This window comes from Pongo abelii, chromosome 17 (genome assembly GCF_028885655.2).
Source record: "Pongo abelii isolate AG06213 chromosome 17, NHGRI_mPonAbe1-v2.0_pri, whole genome shotgun sequence".
Lineage (NCBI taxonomy): Eukaryota > Metazoa > Chordata > Mammalia > Primates > Hominidae > Pongo > Pongo abelii.
Genome location: NC_072002.2, coordinates 84,611,788 through 84,634,354, shown reverse-complemented (window position 1 = coordinate 84,634,354; position 22,567 = coordinate 84,611,788). Strand labels below are relative to the sequence as shown.

General features: G+C 33.6%; 1 protein-coding gene across 2 annotated transcripts in view; it reads right to left on the bottom strand.

Moving 5' to 3' along the window:
• Positions 1-22,567, bottom strand: part of DOK6 (docking protein 6) — a 440,469-nt gene that overhangs the window by 233,616 nt on the left and 184,286 nt on the right. For both annotated transcript variants that reach the window (XM_024236187.3, XM_054538078.2), the window contains exon 3: positions 8,140-8,254. In XM_024236187.3, coding sequence (XP_024091955.1) covers positions 8,140-8,254 — 115 coding nt within the window. The remainder of the gene's footprint in view (positions 1-8,139; positions 8,255-22,567) is intronic.

Genomic DNA, 22,567 nt, shown 5'->3' with positions numbered 1-22,567 from the left:
ATAAAAATGTGAATTGCCTAGTCATAATCTTTGCATAACTGTAATTGTTAACATTTCCTCCTTGGCACTTTATAAGAGTTTTTTCACATTATAGTTTTTAACATTTTATCTGTTACCTGCATTTCCAATATTATTCTAAAACTCTAATTTGTGTAGTGACTCTGCTTGTGAATCCTTTGCTGTAAGAGAGTTGTTTGATTTTTTAGGCTCAGATACATCAGTCAATGTGTTTTATAGTTTTGGAGCTCTGTCTTTATAAAGAAGGTCTCTCCCTAGATTATGCATACAGTTTTCCAAATTTTCTTTGAAAATTTTTTAGACTTTAACATATTGTCTTTGGTTATTCACAGATATTATTCCATATAAATTTTAAATAATTTTCCCTACTCCAAAAGTAAAATTTTGTTGTCATCCAAGTAGGAACTATATTAAAATGCACTATTAACACGGGAGAAGTTTATATTTTAATATTGTGTTTTGGGAGAAGTTTATATTTTAATATTGTGTTTTTATGTCCAAGGAAATGATCTATTTTGTTTATAAATAATACTTGTTATTTTCCTTTATATAGTAATTAAATCGCTCTTGAATATTTACCTTTTTCCTGCTATGGTATATTGCTGTAGCTTTTTGTTAATTTTTAAATTTAAAGTTAAAAATATATTAAAACAGAATAATATCAGATGTTACTATGCTGGCTTCATAAAATAAATCGGATCATATTCCTTTTTTACGGGTTTTAATGTTTCAAAGGCAACAAAGTAGATCAGGTGTGACTACCAGGTAACTGCTCACTCCCCCCGGGGGTAAGGGAGTTGGCTTGTTTGCTGCTTGTTGCTATATGTGCTGGTTGTTCAAAAAGGGCCTAGTTTCTGGTTCTGAGTTCTGCAACTGTGACACAAACCCATTGCATGTGCAGGCATCCATCTGGGCTAATCACATTGCCTCTTTGGGACTTGGGGAAAAAAAAAATTCTTTTCTCTGACCCAGGAATCTTTTGTCATGTGCTGGGATCCATGAAAGAGTAACACATAAAACCATCTTTGGCTAAATTTACTCTTAAGTATTTTATTAATTTTAACACAATTTAGATAGATGGGCTTATTTTTAAAAATTTCCTTGTTGAGGGGACGCTAAGGCATAGAGTTGCTTGAACCTGGGAGGCGGAGGTTGCAGCGGGCCAAGATTGTGCCACTGCACTCCAGCAGCCTGGGCGACAGAGACTCATCTCAAAAAAAAAAAAAAAAAAATTCCTTTTTGAATCGTTTGTTGTTAGTATACATAAATGCTACTGATTTTTTGTATGTTGATCTCATATCCTGCATCTTCATCGAATTCGTTTATTTGTCCTCACAATTTTTAAATGGAGTCTTTAGGGTTTCTACATATAGGATCATGTCATCTGCAAACAGAGGTAATTCTAATTTGGACGTCTTTTGTTTCTTTTCTTGTCTAATTTCTCTGGGTAGGACTTACAGTGCTATGTTCAATGGAAGTGGCAAGGGAGAGCGTCCTTGCCTTGTACCAGATCTTTGAGAAAAAGCTTTCAGTGTTTCTTCATGGATTATGATGTTAGCTGTGGGCTTTTCATAAGTGGCCATTATTCTGTTGAAATTTTTTCCTTCTATATGTATTTTATTGAGAGTTGTCTTTCTTTCCATATAATTTTAGAATTCCTTGGGAATTTTATTTATATTTATTTTTATTTTTTGAGATGGAGTTTCACTCTTGTTGCCCAGGCTAGAGTGCAATGGCGTGATCTCAGCTCACTGCAACTTCTGCCTCCCGGGTTCAAGCAATTATCCTGCCTCAGCCTCCCAAGTAGCTGGGACTACAGGCATGCACCACCACGCCCAGTTAAGTTTTTGTATTTTAGTAGAGACGAGGTTTCACCGGGTTGCCTGGGATGATCCTGAACGCCTGACCTCGGGTAATTTGCCTGCCTCGGCCTCCCAAAGTGCTGGGATTACAGGTGTGAGCCACCGCACCCGGCCAGGATTTTTAAATATAGACAATCATGTCACCTTCAAAAAATGGGCAGTTATATTCATTGCTTTCCAATCTGTATGTCTTTTATTTCTCTTTCTTGCCTTACTGTGACAGCAGAGCTTCTGGAACTGTCTTGCACAGCACGGAGGAGAGCAGGAAAGCTTTCCATCTTCCCAGTCTATGGAGAAAGCATCAGTTTTTATCTTAAGTGTGATGTAGCCATAGGTTTCTGCAGATGTTCTTTATCAAGTTGAGGAAGTTCCCATCTATTTTTATTTTCTCATAGTTTTTATCATGAATGTCTTTGAATATTCTCAAATACTTTCTCTGTGATAATATAATAACATAATTTTTATTCTTTACATTATGAGTGGGATTATTTTCTGAATATTGAAAATTATACTATCTTTTATTGTTGTTACATTTCATTTTTCAAGTCATCCACCAGAAAAAAAGTGATGTTTTAACTTTTATCCTACTCTTAGTAATAATTTGTGCTTAAGGAGAGACCTCAAGGAAAAGACAGCATATGACTGTCATCTATGTTAAGTGAATATACGTTTGGTAATTAGCATCAGGACTTAGGTGAAAACTTGTACAGGTGACCTAGTTGTTAAGAGCATGTGCTGAGGTTCAAAGTACCTCTGTTTTTTCTTTGGTTAAACGGACAGGTCAGTCCACATGGGGCTGCAGGGAGGACATTTTGCATTAATACGTTTCCTACTCTTATTGCAGAACTGTGGAAAGGTTTCAGTAAAACTACTGTTACTTTTTATCATTTTGTATGTTTAAGCTTTTAAAAATGACAAATACATCCTGAATGCTGCAAAATGATTTGATCTCAGCTGATTCTGAAACACACACACACACACACACACACACACACACACACACACAAAGGGATCTCTCCCAACAGGGGGTCGCATAAAACTACAAGGATTTTTTGAAATTTTCTATCCTGAGGCCATGGTGCAGATACTCTCTCTGACAAGGAGAAGCGACACTCTTATTAAACTTTAGAAAGTGGGTTTCTTCAGACTTCACCACTGCACAATGTACCCATATAACAAAACTGCACTGGTACCCTCAAATTTATACAAATAAAATGAAAGTGGATTTCTTGTTATCAGTTGGCAATTCCTTTGAGTATTTAATAATCTATACAATATCTACTTGGCACAGCCTTTTCTTGGAGAATAAAATTTTATTAACAGATATAAACTACTGTAGCTTAACATTTATCTAAAAATAATTTGCATTACAAAGTAATAAAATTTCTTGCTTATGATTTTCAAGTTCTTTTTTATCCCGATCAGCATGTGTCATGAAGTTGAGACAATTTAAAAAAATCTTGCCTTTATTTCTCAAACACTTTAACTACTGGCTTCAAGCAGACTTAGATCTATACATAAAAAGTAGTTTTAAAAAAGAAATAATACTTTCAAGTAGGTCATATTTAAAGTAGTTGAAAACCATTTGCTAGAAATTCAAATAAAAGCATTCTTCTATATTAACATCTGTATCTAACTTCAGCCACATTGTCAGGAAATTCTTCTCTGGGAAGTTAAGACCATTTTATCCTAATGAAGAGCCCTTCATTTCCCAAAAATCTTACACGAACCATGAAACCAACATTAAGAAACCTTCACATTTCAGACTTGTACGTGTGAAATTCAGACAACAGAAGAAACAGTCTTTGTTAGCAAGAGGATTCTGTGTGTTCAAAAATTTTTAAAAAACAGAACCTTGTCTTTTGTGGTCATACTAATCCTAGTTCCTTAATTAGTATACTAAATAAGCCATTTTTCCCCACTGGTAATTGATAATGGGAAAGTTCAAAGTCAGATATAGAAATTATCTGTTTATATTAAAAATAATTGCGGTGTTCAGTTTAAATTATGGATTCAAATTATCACTGTGATTTATTGAGACCACTACTTGTCATTTTCAATGAAGAATTCTATTAATGACCCTAATTTGAAGCTTATATTTTGAAATTATCCTAGTTAAAATAAAATTATGATCCTATTTCTTTAGAAATGTTTTTCACTGAGAATAAATCATATAATAACTTAATATCCAAAATAGTTTCCCTAAAGTTATACTTCACAAATACATGCATTTTAATTTCAACTTTTTGGCTCAACAAGAACTGAGCAAAGTTTTCCACAGATGTCTGTATTTTAGGGTATCTAGAAATCTATGGAAGAGACTGACATGGTAGCAATAGCTGTGATGAGCAGATTCTGGTATAGGTTTTACATGATGCATAGACTGGTAACAAATGTCCACAAGGCACACTGTAAGGTAGGCTGGCTGAATTGTAGGTTTAGGGGCTACAAGGGTAGGTTTTTGCACTCTGAAATCAGCGTCAAAAAGTAAGCCATCTTGTAACATTTCCATTTGTCCTACAGATGTGTGGTAAGCTCACACAGCAGCATTTCAGAGAAAACCAAGCAGGGCCTCAATAATTATTTCAAAGTTAGCAATAAAACAGCATTCTAAAATGACCCTGAAGGAAGTCCTGAGTTAACTAAAAGAAAATGTGATAGGCTCAGCCTTCTGCTGAATCACGTATATTGAAAAATGGAACTCTCACAATACAACTTTAAGTCTGGTTCTTCCTTATTGTTCACGACACTAGGTAAACATCTAACATTTCCAATCAAGCTACTGAACAGTGGCAATGATTTTAGTATTGTCATTTCCATTGTTGAGAAATAATGAATATCACTTCATCAATCTGAAAGCATTCTATAATAGGATGGTGTAAGAATTTAGTTTTTCAAACACCAGTTATTGTAAGATATAATTTTTCTTTACTAATTTTTAATATATCCTTGATAATGCACTAGATTTCTATTATACTTGAGTCTACTGTAGGTCATTGATATATTTTTATTCACTTCCACATTATTTTTAAACAAAAAACATCTCATTTTGGTATAGTTTTAGATTTAAAGAATTATTGCAAAAATAATACTGAGTTCCTATGTAGCCTATATGTATCTTCTCCTATTAGTAACATCTTACATTAGTATGGTACATTTGTTAAAATTAATGAACTAGTATTGATAAATTTTTACTAACTAATCATCACATTTTATTAAGTTTTCCTTAGTTTTAACTTATTGTCCTTTTTTGGTTTCAAGATCCCATCAAGATACCACATTACATTTATTCATCATGCCTTCTTAGCTCAATCTTGGTTGGGTCAGTTTTCTAGGCTTTCCTTGTTTGTAATGACCTTGAAAGTTTTGAGGAATACTGGGCAGGTATTTGTAGAATGTCCCTTCATTGGGATGTGTCTGATGTTATTCTCATGGGTTTATAGGTTGTTAGGATGAAGACCACAGAGGTGAAGTGCTATTTTTGATCACATCCTATCAAGGGTAGATTCTATCAACATGATTAATCATTGTCGATCTTCACCTTGGTCACCTGGCTGAGGCAGTGTCTGTCAGTTTTCTCCACCATAAAGTTGTTTTCTCCCATCCCTTTCTATCCTATTCTCCTAGGGAGGAAGTCACTATGAAACTATGAAGCCCACTTTAAGGCACAGGGAGTCATGCTCCACCTCCTCTGGACAGAGCATCTACATAAATTATTTGTAATTTTCTGCATGGGATATTTTTCTATAGTCTCCTATGTATTTATTCATCAAGCATTGCTAAAGCATGGACTCATAAATATTCATTTATAATTTGGGTTATAATCCTTTGCTACTTTATTTTAGTATTCAAATTGTTCTATCTGTGGCCATTGGGAACTCCTGTGTCCCTTTGACATACAGAAGCATTCGTGTGGTACTTCCTTACTTTCTGGCACTACAAGATGCTCTGGGCTCGTCTTGTGTATTTCATGCCCCAGTCCTAGAATCTACCATTTCTCCAAGAAGCCCTGGTTTCTGTTACTAAAAACCAAGAAAGATCTGGATGCTAGGTGTACTTGGGAGTTTTATTTTAAAATTCTAAATCTTTATAGCCTTTAAATTAAAATTAAATGCTTTTGTTAAGCCAACCCAGTGGGCTGGCTTGTATAACGATGAGGTGCTCTGACTCTAGCCCCTGGTCAGAAGTGGGGCGCTGCTGTGTTATCACACTTACTGTTTTGAACACCCTGGTCCTCTGTTGTGCATAGACCAACAAAATTCAACAAATCATACTTCAGAATTTCCAGATAGTATACAAACACAAGTACTGCTGAATTTCAACTATGTTTATATGAGTTTCTGAATTAATATATCAATATCAATATATTATAGAGACTGACATTTATAAACTAAGAACTTGAGATGATGGGAGCACAGAAGTCAAATGTACTATTCAAATAATACACCTTTTCTATTAAAATGCTCTAAGTATCAGGATGTAAATCAGAGCTTTGCTTTCAATTGGGCCATTGGTATGTATTCTGTGATCTATTAAGGCAAGGACATTCAGGTAATACCAGGATAAATGAGGTAGAAAAGAGTCACGGAGCAGCAAAGATATTTAGACAAAATTTTAGGAATATATATTTTCTCTAACTTCCAAGAATATAGAAATTTGAAAAGGCAGAATCTTGTAAGCTTTATAATATTCGCAAGCCTAGTTTATTCTAAAACCAATAGAAAGTTAAATGAAGAGTAGATTATAATGATGTAAATCAGAAAAAAATCTGTATAAATACATAAAATTGCATTAATGATTTTCTACTGTAATATGGGATTCAAGATTGTAATCAAATTGAAAGCAGCAATATACTGAATGATTAAGTTATTAACTAAACATGAATTTTAGGTCAATACCTTTCCAAACACAACATAAATAAGGTTTTCACATAAAGAAATATAACCAAATATCATTCTTTAACAAATTAATAGGCTCCAGTATTTCCTATACATTCACAATATTGCTCACTACAATTTGAAAATGTACAGTAACTGGGAAAATTAGAAATTTAAATATTAAACATTACCTTTTAGTTTTTTTTAAATACTAGTTTTAATATGAGAGATTAAGAGCCCAGGGAAAAATAAAGTGGTTTACCAGTTTTAAGACAGTTGATAGGAAGGCAGAAAAATCATTGGATGATATTATATTACACCAGCAAGGTTGGGACAGGGGGTATTACAAAATGGGAATTTATATCAATTAACAGGCTTCTGTGCAACTCCAAAATGTCAGTTTTAAATGATGAAATGAGGTCAGATGGCAAGTGAAGAGAAATATGCCAGGACAGATGGATAAAGGCACGCAAGAAAAGAGGAACACGGAGATAAATTCCAGTTCAGTTTAGCCATACTAAGATAAGGTCGGCGAGAGGTGTGAGCAATTTCAGTCAGGCAAACGGACATTATCAGTTTTAGAATAATATAACCTGATATCAATGACATCCATAAACAAAGTATACAAAACTAGAAGGACCATTTTACTTTTTTAAAATGCTGAATAAAATTTCTCCTAAAGACCTAATCATTAGTTTAAGTTCACATCTTGCAAACCCTTGGTACTTTCTGCTAACATCCATTATAAAACGAATGCACCATTGCATTAAGCAAAATCTTTAAAAAGTGATAAGCCAACTACTATATTACACACCACAGGGATTCCAACATGAAAAATACTGCAAGTTCAAACTATAAACTGCCTTGTGTCTCAATAATGTCAGAGTGCTTTACGAACTGAGATGCTAAAATTCAATCTGAAATGTATTTACTTGTAGTACTGAGAATCCATGAAAGCAATACATTCCTCAAAGTTCTGTTTTGTGGTGTCTGTGGACTGGGGTTGTGCTCTGCCATGCTTTTGCACAGCACCCTGATTCCTGCCCTACAAAATGCCTAGAGACACAATGAGCAAGAACCAGAATATTGGTCATGCACTCACCCGAACAACACCTGCCAGGTATTGTTTACTTAATTCTCAAAGCTTGAATGGAAACCCCAACAGGCAGACCACCTGGGAGCCAAATCCAGACACAGACATGTAACAACAGGCACCAAAACATCTGTAGAAAACAATACGTTGAGCTTCTGAGTGAAGTCTTCTACAGCACATTCTCATTACAGCAGTCCATCCTGTTCAATAGTGTACCTTAATCTGCCTGGGCCCTTGTCTCATAAGCAGCTCAATTTCCTCAAGGGGTAGATGGCCAATAATAGCTTACCTGACTCACAGGCAAATGTCTTCGATGTTTCATCATGAAAGATGATTGCCACAGCATGCTTCTTTGTCTCTCTGGGCAGTCTGGTTATATTTTTGATATTGTGCAGTTCAGTTACCTTGAAAGAAAAAATATTTTTAACTTAGTGTAGAGTACGTATGCTGTATGTTGGAGTGCTGAAACAAAATGATAAATTATCACAGTCTTACATGAATTTCCACTGGATATTTGTACTCCTTTTGAATTGACGTTAGCCAAAAACAGTAAAGAACAAAACAAAATGTCTTCTATTATGCCCTTAACTTTGGTCACAGACTATATTCTTTGCTGCATTTTGAAATGACCTACACATTATGTAGAAGGGTTCTATGGACTTTGTGCTTTTATTAAAAGCATATACCTGGCAAATAATAGCAGTTGTGGTATACAGAGGATTCTCATTAAATATCTGCTAAATATTGGTTATATTTAATATCTCCCCTCTCTTAATTCTCACCTATTATTCAAATTTCCTGTAGGCTTATGGTCCTGAGGCAACTGACACATCTCTGTCAGAAAAGTGACTGGAGAGCAAGTCCATTGCTCCAAAAGTTGTATTTTAGAGCAATAGACTTGCTCTCCGGAAAAATGCTCATAGTGTTCACAGACCCATACACCATTTCTCCCACCAAAGCCCATCCAAGATTTATGCACCCAGGTTAACAACATTTTATTTATTGGGCAATTAATAAATATCTAGAAGCCTTATGTATTTTGGATGTTGACTCCTTATTGGTACAAGATCTTCTGCTACAACTTGTGCATCTTTAATTTCCCCCACAGTCAACAGAAACAAACAAATGTATATTTCCTCAACAACTCTGCAAACACAACATTGCAATAATAATATTCAATGAGTTAATTTTTTAAAATCTTCTTATCAAGGTGCTGAATTTTTTCTTCCAATTTATAAGATTTCTTATTTCTAGATCCATACTGTTAACAGAAAGAAGACAGGATTAACTAGCATAGTAAACAGCAAATTAATATCCTCTTTTATGACAACCTATGATATTATATCTATAATTAGATGATCTTATAATAAATTCATTACCTTTTGACTATGCTTTAATTTATCTTCTCCAAATGTAGAATTTTCACAGGATACAACTAGCTTTTTCAAGGCTATTTTGCTGATTAATATTTTTATAAACACAATAATTAAACACATGCATATTTATATACACATTTGCATATTATAGTTATATAATAAATATTCCAATATATAATACAAATATAATCAATATTTAAGTAATATTCCTTAGGATCTATTTTCCTAAGGAAATAATATTTTATTATCTTTAACATTAAGTGTGGTTAGTACTTAGCAAGCATTTATATCTGTATTTAACATTACACTATATAAACTAGACTAAGATCCCCAATAAAAACACAAAAAAACCTAAAAATCACAGGCAAGTAATCTATAATGTGGATGGAAATGAGCAAGTGGATATGTTGGGATGGAGACTACAGAGAGTGGCTGAAAGTTACCTGTCAAGGAAAATCACCCAAGTCATCAGGTATTTTTTAAAGTTACAGTTGATCATCTTTATTTGTGGTTTCTATATCTGTGAATTCACCTACTTGCAAAAATGTATTTACAACCCCAACATAAATAGGCATGGCACATCTGTGGTCATTTGTAGACATGTGCATGTGCAGAGGGGTGAAAACTTTGAGTTTCCAGATGTGCACGCTTCCAGCTGAGGTTGAAAAGGTGATGCTGTGTCTTATTGTGTTTGTGGTCATACTGTAGACAAATGTCCTTTTCATGCTCTGCATAGAGCCATGGCTTTTGCATTTTTGTGATTTTTCTTGTTGACTACACTTTTAAAAATGGCTCCCCAAGTGCAGCGCTAAACTGCTGTCTAGTGTTCCTAAGTTAAAGAGGACTGTGATACCCCTTAAGGAGAAAATACATGTGTTAGATAAGCTTTATTCAGCATGAGGTACAGTGCTGTTTGCCCTAAGTTCATTATTAGTAATCAGATATCTTTAAAGAGCAACAATAAAACGAGGTAATATAATGATCAGTTAACAAAAGCATTGTGACTAGAGGTCATTAATTAATTCATTCATGATTTGCAACTGAATGTTTGCAGAGGTTTTATAGACCATAACTACAATGAATAATGAAAATCAACTATATGCCTTAGAGATTGTTGTAGCATTTACCATAAATATTTTAACATACCAGAATTAGCTTTAGATTGATATTGTTTTCCAGTGAAATATAGAAATCTCATATCTACATAGCTTTTTCCCTTACTGTGATATTATTTTTATACATATTACATCTATTAATATAAATGTTACAAACCCAACATTACATCATATTTATAATTTTAATTAATTTATATAATTTTGTATCTTTTAAAGAAGCTGAAAGAAGAAAGGAGATCAAGTATATATTTATTGCTTTTTTACATTAACATTTTCTTTATAATTTCTGGATCTTTTCTTTTGTTCCTATTGACTTGAGTTACTATCTGAAGTCATTTCCATAGTCTAATACAACTTTGCTCCCACCACCTCCTTTGTGTTGTTATTGGTAAATATATTAGAACTCTATATGTTATAGGCCTGAAAGTACATTATATACATATTGTTTTATGTAATTGCCTTTTAAGTCAGTTCAGAGGAAAAAAATAAGCACGCATTTATACCGTCTTTTATAATTACCTTACTGATACTGTTTTTTGGTATGGTTGGACTGCGATCACTTACTATTTCTTGTGAGGCATGTCTGTGAGTTTTAGTCTGTCTCACGATCACTTTATTTCATCTCACTTTTTGAAGAACACAAGATTCTTTGTGGACGTGTTTTTTTTTTCCCCTTTAAGCACTTTGAATATACTTTCCACTGCCTTCCAGTCTACAATGTTTTTAGTGAGAAGTCAGATGTTAATCTTATTGGGGTTCCTTTGTAAGTGAAGAGCAGTTTTTCTTTTGCTGCTTTCAAGATATTCCATTTGTCTTTGTCTTTCAGTATTTTTACTATGACATGCCTGATGGTATATCACTTTGCATTTATCCTACTTTGAGTTAATTGAGCTTCTGGATGCGGAATGACAGTGGTTTAATCAGGACTCCCTTTCATTCTTTCTTTCCATGACCACACCCAATTATTTAGCTCCACTACTTGCAGGCTGATTTCTTTATTTTTAAAAAAATATCCTGGGGGCATATATCACTTCACATATGGGGCCAATTCAATTTGGGATCCTTTAAAGTGATAGTTCCTGAGGTCATTGTTTTACATTGGTTCTAAATCCAAATGGGCTCCTCCCAGCTGTCTATGTTCCAGGTCCTGTCCAGCAAACTTGCTGACCTACAGTTTAGCTTATATCTCTCATATACCTATCATTTTCTCTCAATTGCTTTTCATCACAACCTCTGTGCTTTTGTATAGTGTCCTTATGCTTAAACTTTTCCACACCCTGTTGAAAATGGAGTCAGGTGTTTTTGGAAAGAGACTGAGAACTCTGTTTTATGGTCAGCTTTATTCTTCTAGGGCAAAAATCTCTAAGCCATTTGTCTTAGTTAGGGTTCTCCAGAGAAACAGAATCAGTAGTATATATGAGGGGTCTTCAAAAGGTTCATAGAAAATGCATATTGTGAAAAAACTATGCATGGATTAAAAATTTTTTGCACCAAAATAAATTAATAATCTCATAACTCATAAATTCACATAAACTCATCGACTCTTGTTGTAACATATCTAAATAGACTCTAGTTTGAGGCACTAAGAAGGATAAGACATCAGTTTGAAAAGAACTCTAATCAGAGCAACACGAATTCTGCTAAAATTGAAGCAAAGACAAACATCAAACTTAGGGCAAAGCTTGGGTGGAAGAATGATGAAATTATTGATGCTTCACAAAAAGTTTATGGGAAACAATGTCCAAAGAAATCAGCAGCTTACAAATAAATAAATCAATTTAAGAAGAGACAAGATGATGTTCAAGATGAAGCCCTCAGTGGCAGATCATCCACATCAATTTTTGAGGGAAAAAAATCATCTTGTTCTTGCCTTAATTAAGAAAGACCAACAATTAATGGCAGAACAATAGCCAAAAACACAGACATCTCAATTGGTTCAGCTTATACAAGTCTGACAGAAAAATTAAAGTTGAACAAATTTTCCACTCAATGGGTGCCAACACTGTTGTGCTCAGATTAGCTGCACAATTGTTTTTCTAATTCTGTAAAAAAAGACATTGGTAACTTGATAAGGATTGCATTGAATCTGTAGGTTGCTTTGAGTAGTATGGTCATTTTAACAATGAAGTTTTCCAATCCGTTAACATGGCGTGTCTTCCCATTTGTTCAATTCTTTCATCAGTGTTTTGCAGTTTTCCTTGTAGAGGTCTTTCACCTCCTTGGTTAAATTTGTTCCTAGATATTTTATTTTATTTTTTGAGGTATTGTAAATGAGACTGCCTTCTTGATCTCTTTTTTAACTAGTTCATTATTGGTGTATAGAAATGCCACTTCTTTTTGTATGTTGATTTTGTATCCTGCAACTTTACTGAATTTATCATATCTAAATCCACTTTGGTAGAGTCTTTAGGTGTTCCTTTTTCTTTTTCTTTTTTCTTTCTTTCTTTTTTTTTTTTCATATAACAGACAGAGTATCACTATATTACCCAGGCTGTTCTTGAACTTCTGGCATCAAGTGATCCTCCTGCCTCCACCTCCCAAAGTGTTAGCATTGTAGGTGTGATCCGCTGTGTGAGGCCAAAATATACATTTTTCAAAATATAAGATCATCTTATTTGCAAAGAGGGACAATTTGACTTATTTTCAATCTGGATGCCTTTTATTTCTTTTTTCTTTTTTTGCCTGTTTGCTCTGGCTAGGACTTCTAGTGCTATATAGAATAGGAGGGGTGAAAGTAGGTTTTCTTTTGTTTTGTGTCAGTTCTTAGAGGAAAGGCTTTAGCTTAGAAAATTAGTTTTAATATATCTGTTATTTATATTTGTTTTCTCCCTACTTGTAATTACCTCATTTAAAATTATCTTGAAAAATTAAAATATTTAATATGGGTGATTTTAAGTAAAATAAACTTAAAGAGGTTTGCTTATATATAAAAATACATATATTTCTATATGCAAGTATCTGTATGTATGTGTGTGTGTATATATGTGCATGTGTGTATATGTGTGTACATGCATGTGTATACAATTTGCTATCTATCTGTCCATCCATCTATCTGAAAACATTCCTTTTCCCTTTCAGTAAAAAAAAAAATAAATAAATATCAATGTCTTACAGTTTCTGAGAATTAATACCCTGGAGAGAAATATGAAGTTTTTTAGGAAGAGTGATTCACGGGTTGTATTTTAAGCACATTAAATCGTGTTCTGAAATAAAGCTTAACTTCTTAATTTTTAAATGATTAATGGAATCAAGCGATATTAACAACAACTTTTATTACAACAAAATAAATTGAAGTTATGTTTGAAAAGATATACCATTTTCAAATGCTACTAATTTTACCTCAACAAAGGATCTTAATGAAAATTATGTGTGGCTTAAGAATTTACATAAAAAGTAAACAAAGAATGATATACTGTTAAACTACATTACATATAATAGCTAGCTGTACCATATTATAAAAACATTTATAAATCTGTTTGAGAACCTTTTCCAAAGGTTTTTACTTGCAAATATAAAAGAATATTAGAACAGATATTGTGATTTCTATTTTTTGTCCTCTTATAATAAAAATTGACAAAATAAGCTAATGGATAGCCTAGCAAAATGCAGCAAACCCCAGGGATTTTCTAATTTCAGTGCCTTAGGCAATCTGACAGATGATGTAGTTCAAATGAAGTGTTTGCTCTTCTGTAAAATTTACATTTAGAAATGCAGACAGCTTCTTCAAGCCCACATTGTTACAGTACTTTTTAGAATAATGCAAGGTTTTTCATTGTTGATCAACAGTGTGATGTTATCCACTTCAGCATGTACCCTAAGAAATTAAACAGATACCAGAAAAGAAAAATATAATGAAGAGTATCAAATTCTACTTTTTTCTTTCTTTCTTTTTTTTTTTTCTTTTAAGAGACAGGGCCTTGTTCTGTGGCCCAGGCTGGCATGAAGTGGTGAGATCACAGCTCACTGCAGCCTCAAACTCTTGGGTTCAAGCAATCCTCTTGCTTCAGTCTTCCAAGTAGCTGGGACTACAGGTGTGTGCCACCATGCCCAACTAATTTTTTTAATTTAATTTTTTTGTAGAAATGGGCTCTCTCTATGTTACACAGTCTGGTCTTAAACTCTTGGCCTCAAGCTACCTTCCAGCCTTGGCCTCCCAGAGTGTTGGGATTACAGGCATGAAATTCATCATGCCGCTGTGCCTAACCAAATTCTACTTAAAAAAAAAATTTAACCACGAAAATTTAGGAGAAGATCTAATGTATTTGAATATCCTATCTTCATTTCTTTTTTTACTGTCAATAGTATATGGATTGACCATCATGGGAAACTCTGTTATTTACTTACATAAAGAAAGCTTTTAAAATTTCTAAAATGTTTTAAAATTATGTTTTTATTATTCTAAAACCTGTCAATGTAACATAAAAAATTATCAACATTTATTAAAATTGTGAAATCCTTGAGCTTTTCAATATCAGTAAATTATTGCATCATTAAAAAATAATATGTACTTTTAAATTATTGATTTTTCACATGGCTGTAAAAGCATAAAGTACTGATTAAAGTTTAATAAAAGCATTAGACTTAACTATTTTAGATAAATATGAAGTTGACTGAATTGAATGGAAGGAAAAATTACTTGAAAATAATTCAGGTTGTTCACATCCAAATCAATATGTTCCATGATGAAAAATTTAAAATATTAAGGTCTGATAAATGACAAGACTAATGCCTAAGTATAAAATTACCTAAATGACAACACTGCTAACAGATGTTATTTAATTGTCATTTTAAAGAGAAATAACTAAGCAATTCACGGTGCTAGTAGAGACAAAGATGAAACACATGACCTTGTTTTTGTAGGATTTCATAATTTATTTGAAGTGGGAAAATAAAAAATCAGTAAACCCTATGAAAGAAGGAAAAATCAGAATTAAGGGAGCAGAGAGGAAGAAAGATCTTTATTTTAATTTGTGGGTTCTGCCACTTCTTTGTAGACATGACACTTGGATTTTAAAGGGTAAGTTTAAAAAAAAAAAAGAAAAGAAAAGAAAAACAAAAGTCACCAACTCCCAAATCTTACTCTTACCCAACTTTATTCATGTGGGTTATATCTGCTAGTGAGTTCCATAAGAGATATTAGAACTTATACATTCTTAAATATTTTTTATTTTATATTTAAAAAAATAATAAATGAATTAATACCAACACAAATAGCATTTTAAAATGAAAATAATTCCCAAATAGTATGAAGAATGGCAACATTTTTGCATTTTTCCAAAACTCAAATATCTGGCTTAATACAACACAGCTTAATACTCATATCTGCTTCTGAATTTAATCTGTTTAATATGTTCTTTTGATTAAGAACATATGAAGAAAATAAGGCCTTATACAGACATGAACTTGTCAACTAACCTATATTAGTCTCCTTTGATTCTTTCTCTAAGCTCAGCAAATGTTTCATTGAAGGTTATTGCAACAGGGAGTCTGATACCGTGTCACATGCTTTTCTTACTCCTAAAATTCATAGGTCTAGTTTCAACTTTTAATGAGTCTTTCATCCATTACGGTTTTGTATCATCTTGGACTAACCTTTGGGAAAATATTGATTTACTCAGTTATGCAAACATTCCAAATATTGACATTTTATTATACATATTTTTAAAAAATATTTAATATCAATCTTAGTCTCTTCAGAAAAGTCCAGTTTTGAGAAGTTGTTAAGTTGAAAAATGCAGATACAAGATTCTCAAATTTTAATTTTTACTTGCAATCTTAAATTTTCAAATTTTCGGTAAGCACTCAGTTGTTTTCCTTGATGAGACTCCCTTAGTTCATTTTTGAGAACATATGTGACAAATACCAAAGTCTGAATGGCCACGGTTTGTCTGTCAGTCATTCATTTATTAAAAGAGCTGTTTTTTTCTTTAAGTAACTGCTAGGCTTGTAACTTCAACCATCACACATGTGCTCTCCTCAAGACAGCCATCACATGTCAGTATACAGCAGAAGTGACCTATGAGTTCTATTTATTTTGTCAAGTAGAATATTAAAAAGACACACTTGGAAGTCTAGACTTAAAATTAGTATTTCTTACTACTTCATCAAGGACATTCTTAAGTAAAATGAAAATAAAATTGGCATTTTTTTGTGTGTGTTTACTTATTTAGGTAACTGCATGATTGTAAAAAATATAACTGCTACTATTGTTTGGAGCCACTGCCTCGATGAATGTTATAGTTTTAATTACTATTGCAAATGCACCAAAACAGAGTGAAAATGAAAACCAGTAGAAAAGACAAGTAACACAGAAGCATTATGATGAAAGGGTGTTGTTTTCACGGACCACTCTGAGATCCACTCTTCCATGTATAACCTCCTCCTGGACCCACAACATCTGTTCTGTCATGAAATTTTGTCATTTCTACTTCTTGAACATTCTCCTACCTATTCCTTCCTCTTCACATTAGTGACTCATTTAAGCCCTCACTCTTTCTCTTCCGAAATATTTTCATTATGTTCCCATCAGCCTCCATGCTCCTCACCTTTCATTATCTTGATCACACTGTTTTCAGACTAATATTTCTTAACCATACATTTAATCATGCCCCTCAAGGACTTAAGGGTATTTAATAACATCTTAAAAATGAAATTTTCAGTCTTTAGCAAGACCTAGAAGGCTTTCCATGATTTAGTTGCTACCTGCACATCTAATCTCATCTTTTTCCAACTCTCAACACAAGCTAAGTTCCAGCCGTATACAATGTCTTTCAATTTTCCTGAATAAAAAGCATGCTATTTAAAGGTTGGGAAGCTTTTCACAAAATAATCCGCTTGGAGTATGCGGGTCTCGCATATTTCTATCAAACTAACAATCATTCTTCAAGACCAATGGGCAGGTCTTCCCTGAGTGACTCATGCAGAGTTCATAATTCATTCCTGGACAGACCTTTTCTCTAGAACTTGGCAATTTGATCTAAACTCAGATGCCTCTGGCTCATTATGAAATCTGTTTGTGTTCTTATGCAGGACACAGTAAGTAAAAATAGTGAATTTTCATTCATTAATGTCATTTACTTACTTCTTTGCATATCTAGACTTCAACACGGGATTTATCTACTTATTCATTTGTGAGTTTTGACAGTGTGCTGTTCACTGTGAAGACCACTAGGCATTTATTAAGTGATTATTCTTTTCATAGCCTATGGGAGAAGAAAAGAATGAAGAATAGGATTTATTCTCTTGGGGTATATGCTGTGAGAGGGAGGGCATATTTAGATATTTTAGGAGTTAGAAGAACAAACGTCAGAGAGAAACTTTGCTTCAATTTTAGTTCAAAAAGGTTAATAAGATTTTACTTGTTCCACTATTACTACCATTTAAGTGGAGGTATATGATATGGGCTTAAGGACATAGTGAAATTTTCTCCAGTTAAGCCCAAGTTTTTCAGTTATTTTATTTGCATGCTCGGTAACATTTGGAATATATAAATTATATTTTACTGCGTGTTTTAAAAACATCATGCTATTTATTTTATGCATCTTTTCTTTTAGCCTAACTGTGCAAATTAAGTGGAATATTACCACTCAATGCAGATCTTACTCACTACAATCGCATTTACACTATTTACTGCATACATAGGCAAAACCCCATATTTGCTATAATTATTAGCTTTAATGTGCCTCTTTTCAGCTTGCATCATGATAATTGAGATTAGATTATCTGCCCATTAAAGCACTAACATTCTTTCTTTAAACCTATCTTTTGAAAAGTGAAATTACTTTCTAGATTTTTTCAAGTAGAGTCAAATGAATTAGAACATAAATTTTACTATTCTTTCATACTAATCTTACTAATAATTCTTATTAATCTGAGTATTTTACTAATCTCTTATGGTTGTTTTAATTAAGTCAAAGATCTTACTTTTGAGAGTAAAATAATATCTTTTAGGAGCAAGTTTAATACAACTTCACTTTATTAGGATGGAAAATATTTATTTTCTACTAAGAAAAGAAAATGAAAATTTTACTGCATTTTCATTATGACAATAAATATAGGTTAATCTCTCTATGCTTGAATCCTAAGCTTTCATAACAATAATTTAAATATTTGTATTACCTCATACATTATATGCTTCAATATCTGGATCATGAAATTTGCATAGAAACTTTACTATTCCTTTTTTCCAACTAAATTTATATCAATTTTCCAGTAGCTGCTTCCTTATATTTGCCTCCTGTTGCTGATAAAAATGAATGTGTACAACAAAAGAAATCAATTTAATTCATTCTTAAAGCTACCTGTGACAGACATGTGCTCTGACACAATTCTCCTATGGCTCACCACTGGATTATCCCAATATGTTTATTATTAATAATTACAAGCTTAATCTTTTACATCTTTGACATAAACCACATTATGAAACGCCTCATCTAAAAATGAATTATATCAATATAATTATAATTATATCCATAATTATATTAGAATTAAAATTAACTGTAATACTTACTCCATTGGCTGTCTACTCAACATCCAGCTCCAGTTCCTTCATTCTTACCAGAACCTGATTTTGTTCAGTTATCTGCCCCTCCAACAAGCAGCCAGTGTGTGTCCTGGTGGGAATCTCTCAGCCCTAGTATCTCGGTACAACTCATTATTCCAAGGGTAAAGTTTCCTTGCTTGTGATTAGTTTAGAAAAGGGAATATGAGCCACATATGGCTAATGCGATGTGAACAGAAGTCTCCTAGTGGTAGCTTCATGATAAAACCAGCTTTCCTCTGTAGTACTGCTGCCCTATCTGAGTGTCATAACTAAGAAATGCTACAGCTGCCTGCCACTCTACTAGATTGAAGAGGATGAGGCAATCCTAAGGATGGAAGAACACAGATAGAGGAAAAACATACATGTTTTAATTGCTTAGCAAGAGTTACTGAATCAAGCAACCTTGAAGCCAGTTTCTTTTTCTGCTATAATATGTAATAATGTACATTTGAAACTTGTTTGCATTGGGTTTCTGTTATTCGCAGTCCCTAAAATTTCTAACTGATAAAGCAAGCTTAGAGTGGAGCTTGCCTCATTTCACAAATGGCAAAATGGCTATCCTGGTTTTGGTCTCTATCATACAGTTAGTTAAAGTCATAGAGAGAATAAGGGCCAAATTTCTTATTCTCAGGCTAGTACACTTTTTCCACCCATTCATGCAATAGCCATTATTCTGAAAGTCATGTGATTTATCAATGGTAAATATCAGCTAAAGAAGAAGTTATTACAGAGAAGAATTCAACTATAAAAGTGACTCAAATTGCAGGGATGATGAAAAGAAGCCCAGAAAAACCTCATTACCTTATTATGCCTAAATTATTATGAGATTGTCTATTATAAAACAGAAAGACAATCTACATTCAAGTCTGGGAAATACAGAAAATCAGTATATAGAAATATAGGCACTGAAGTAGAAAATCTTTGCACTTGCTTCTCCTCTGTGTGTGTGTGTGCATGTGTGTTTAAATTTACCACATCTAATAATATGCTCCACTGACTCCAAAAACAAAAATTCACAAAACAACTCAGTCAGTTACAACATCGCTCTTACTTTGAGAGCTGCAATTTTACTACACAGATATTATCAGATACTATACAGCTACTATGGCTTTACGTAGTAGATGGACAAACTTAAATCTCTTCATTATTGCAATGGGTTGCACAGGGGCCTCTGGGAAGATATGTCCAAGTCCTAGTCCCTAGAACCTGTGTATGTGTCCTTATTTGGAAAAAGAGTCTTTGTAGATGTAATTAAGTTAATGACCTTGAGAGGACATCATTCTAAATTTAGTGTAGGCCTTAAATCTAATGACAAGTGTCTTTACAAGAGACGAGCAGAGGGAGATTTGAGACAAAGACACAGGGAGATGGCCCTGAGAAGATGGAGGCAGAGATAGAAGTTATGCTGCGCTAACCAAGGAAGATGCTGAAAAATGCAAGCAAGGAGACTCCCTTGGGAGCGTTGGGAGTGTGTGGCCCTGCAGACACCTTGATTTCTGACTTTTGGCATCCAGAATTGTAAGAGAATAAATTTCTGTGTTTTTAAGCCACCAAGTTTTTGGTAATTTGTGAGGCCAGCCCCAATTTCTACAATGACACAGATTATGAGAAGATAAGCAGTGCCGTCTGTATTAGAGTTAGTTATTACATGAACATAAAATAGAAGGACAACCACGAAAATTTTCTATATCGCCCCATTTCTCCAGTAAGATATTTGTTTCTTTAAAAGCAAGAGATACAGCCCTGCTTATTCAGTGTCACCTGAAGGCATTAAATATGCTTTTCTTTTTTATTCTTCATTTATTATTTATTTTTGATGCTAAGAAGTCCACATAGCTCTCTAATGTGCCTCCCCCAGAGGCTGGGCAGGTGATTGATGGGCAGCCTGTGGGTGGTGAAGTTCCATTTGGGCAAGAGCTCCTTGTCAACGAGCCCTGTCAGTATCAGGGCCCCAGGAGGAAATGCAGGGAAAAGGCAGCTAAGCACAAAGCCTCTCTTTGGAAAAATAATTTACTGCTATCTGATGGGGGCCGCAGCAAGCAGCACAGCTGACCTGTTACTGAGCTGGTGAGCTCTTCATCTGCCCTCTGGGGCTACCTCCTTTCCACTGGGAAACTAGCCAGTAGGGTCCGAGGACATCCACCTGCAGAAGAGGTCATTCAAACGTTCAGATGGGAAGTCCTGAATGTTTCAGAGCGTATGGCTTCCTCTGTTCTTTGTAACCAATCATAGTTTATTTTATTTATTTATTTACTTTTTTCTGGTTTGGGCACATTAACAGGGAACAAAAGAGTAGCATGGCAGAGGGCCTGCTGTCAACCTGAAATGCTAGGCTGAATGACCCTGGAGAAGACAGCCAGTGGGTCCACTCTTGCCTGTAATGATATTATGAGGAGTCTACAGGTCACCCTCTTCAAACAGATAAAACATTTCTTTGTCAAAAAGCTCCTTTATACTCCTGTGGTCTATCATCATAAACTTGGGATTTTCACAAAGATCTTGAGAAAATACGTGGCTAATATTTAAACAAGTCATTCTGCTAGTTGTGGTTTCTGTAACTGCTTCTCATTGGCATTTCTGGAATCAAAACAGGATTGTTTACTCATTTAATAAAGAAGTTCGCTGTTTACTGCACACATCTGACAGCTGGGAAGAACTACCATGAGTTGGCCAGGATTGCTGACCTACCATTAGACATAAGACAGAAAATATAGAAAGATCAAGTTCTGGTGGCATGAAAAAAACTGACAACAACTTGAGAGATCATTGCCTTAAAAATGTTGTTGCAGCTGTTCAAAAGATACAAGGCTATGATTAGGGACAGATTGCTGACATACATCAACTTTTAAAAGTGTCACAAGCTGGGTTCTAAGTGGAAATAAAAATGGAAAAGCTTAGGAGAAACTGCTTGCATGTGATGACATTGTATCAGTCTATGAATGTTATTCAAGTTCAAATCATGGACAACCCATTCAACTTAGTTCTCAGGCAAGATTACACAGACGCTAAAAGCAGTACAGTGTAACACTACACATGACCCTAACTGGTTTTGGAAGCACATGACCTTTGTCCAGTAAATTATATTGTCCAATGAAAAAAAGACACATTAAATTTAATCACAGGTGACAAAATTATCCAACAAGGAAGTTAAGCAGTAAACCTATCACTCTCATAAGCAAAGATATGGAAGTTATATGAAATTAAAAAATGGTTAAGCTATTTTATATTATCTGTGTGGCCCTATATACACACATCCACTATCAACAGCAAACAAAATAGACACTTTCCTTCTAGCACATTTGGAATATTTGTGAAAACTGAAGACAGTGATAAAAAAATCTTAGTAAATTCAAAAGAACAAAATTATACAAATTATATCCTATCACCATAATATAATATGATTAAAATTTATAAGATAATTAAATATTCTACATATATAAAAATAAATAGCAAATTTCTAAAAAACATGAGTTAAAAGGAAATTATGTTAAATTACAAAATGTAGATTTTAACAAAAATTGAACAGTATTAAAATTTAAGAAAACATGTAGCTTTAAAAATATTTTTAATGAACAAAACAGGTTGACAGCAAAGAATTTAGACATTCATCTGAAAATGTGATTTAAAATAAAGCAACAGAGCATTTCCATAAAGACATAATAATGATAAGGGCAGAAATCAATG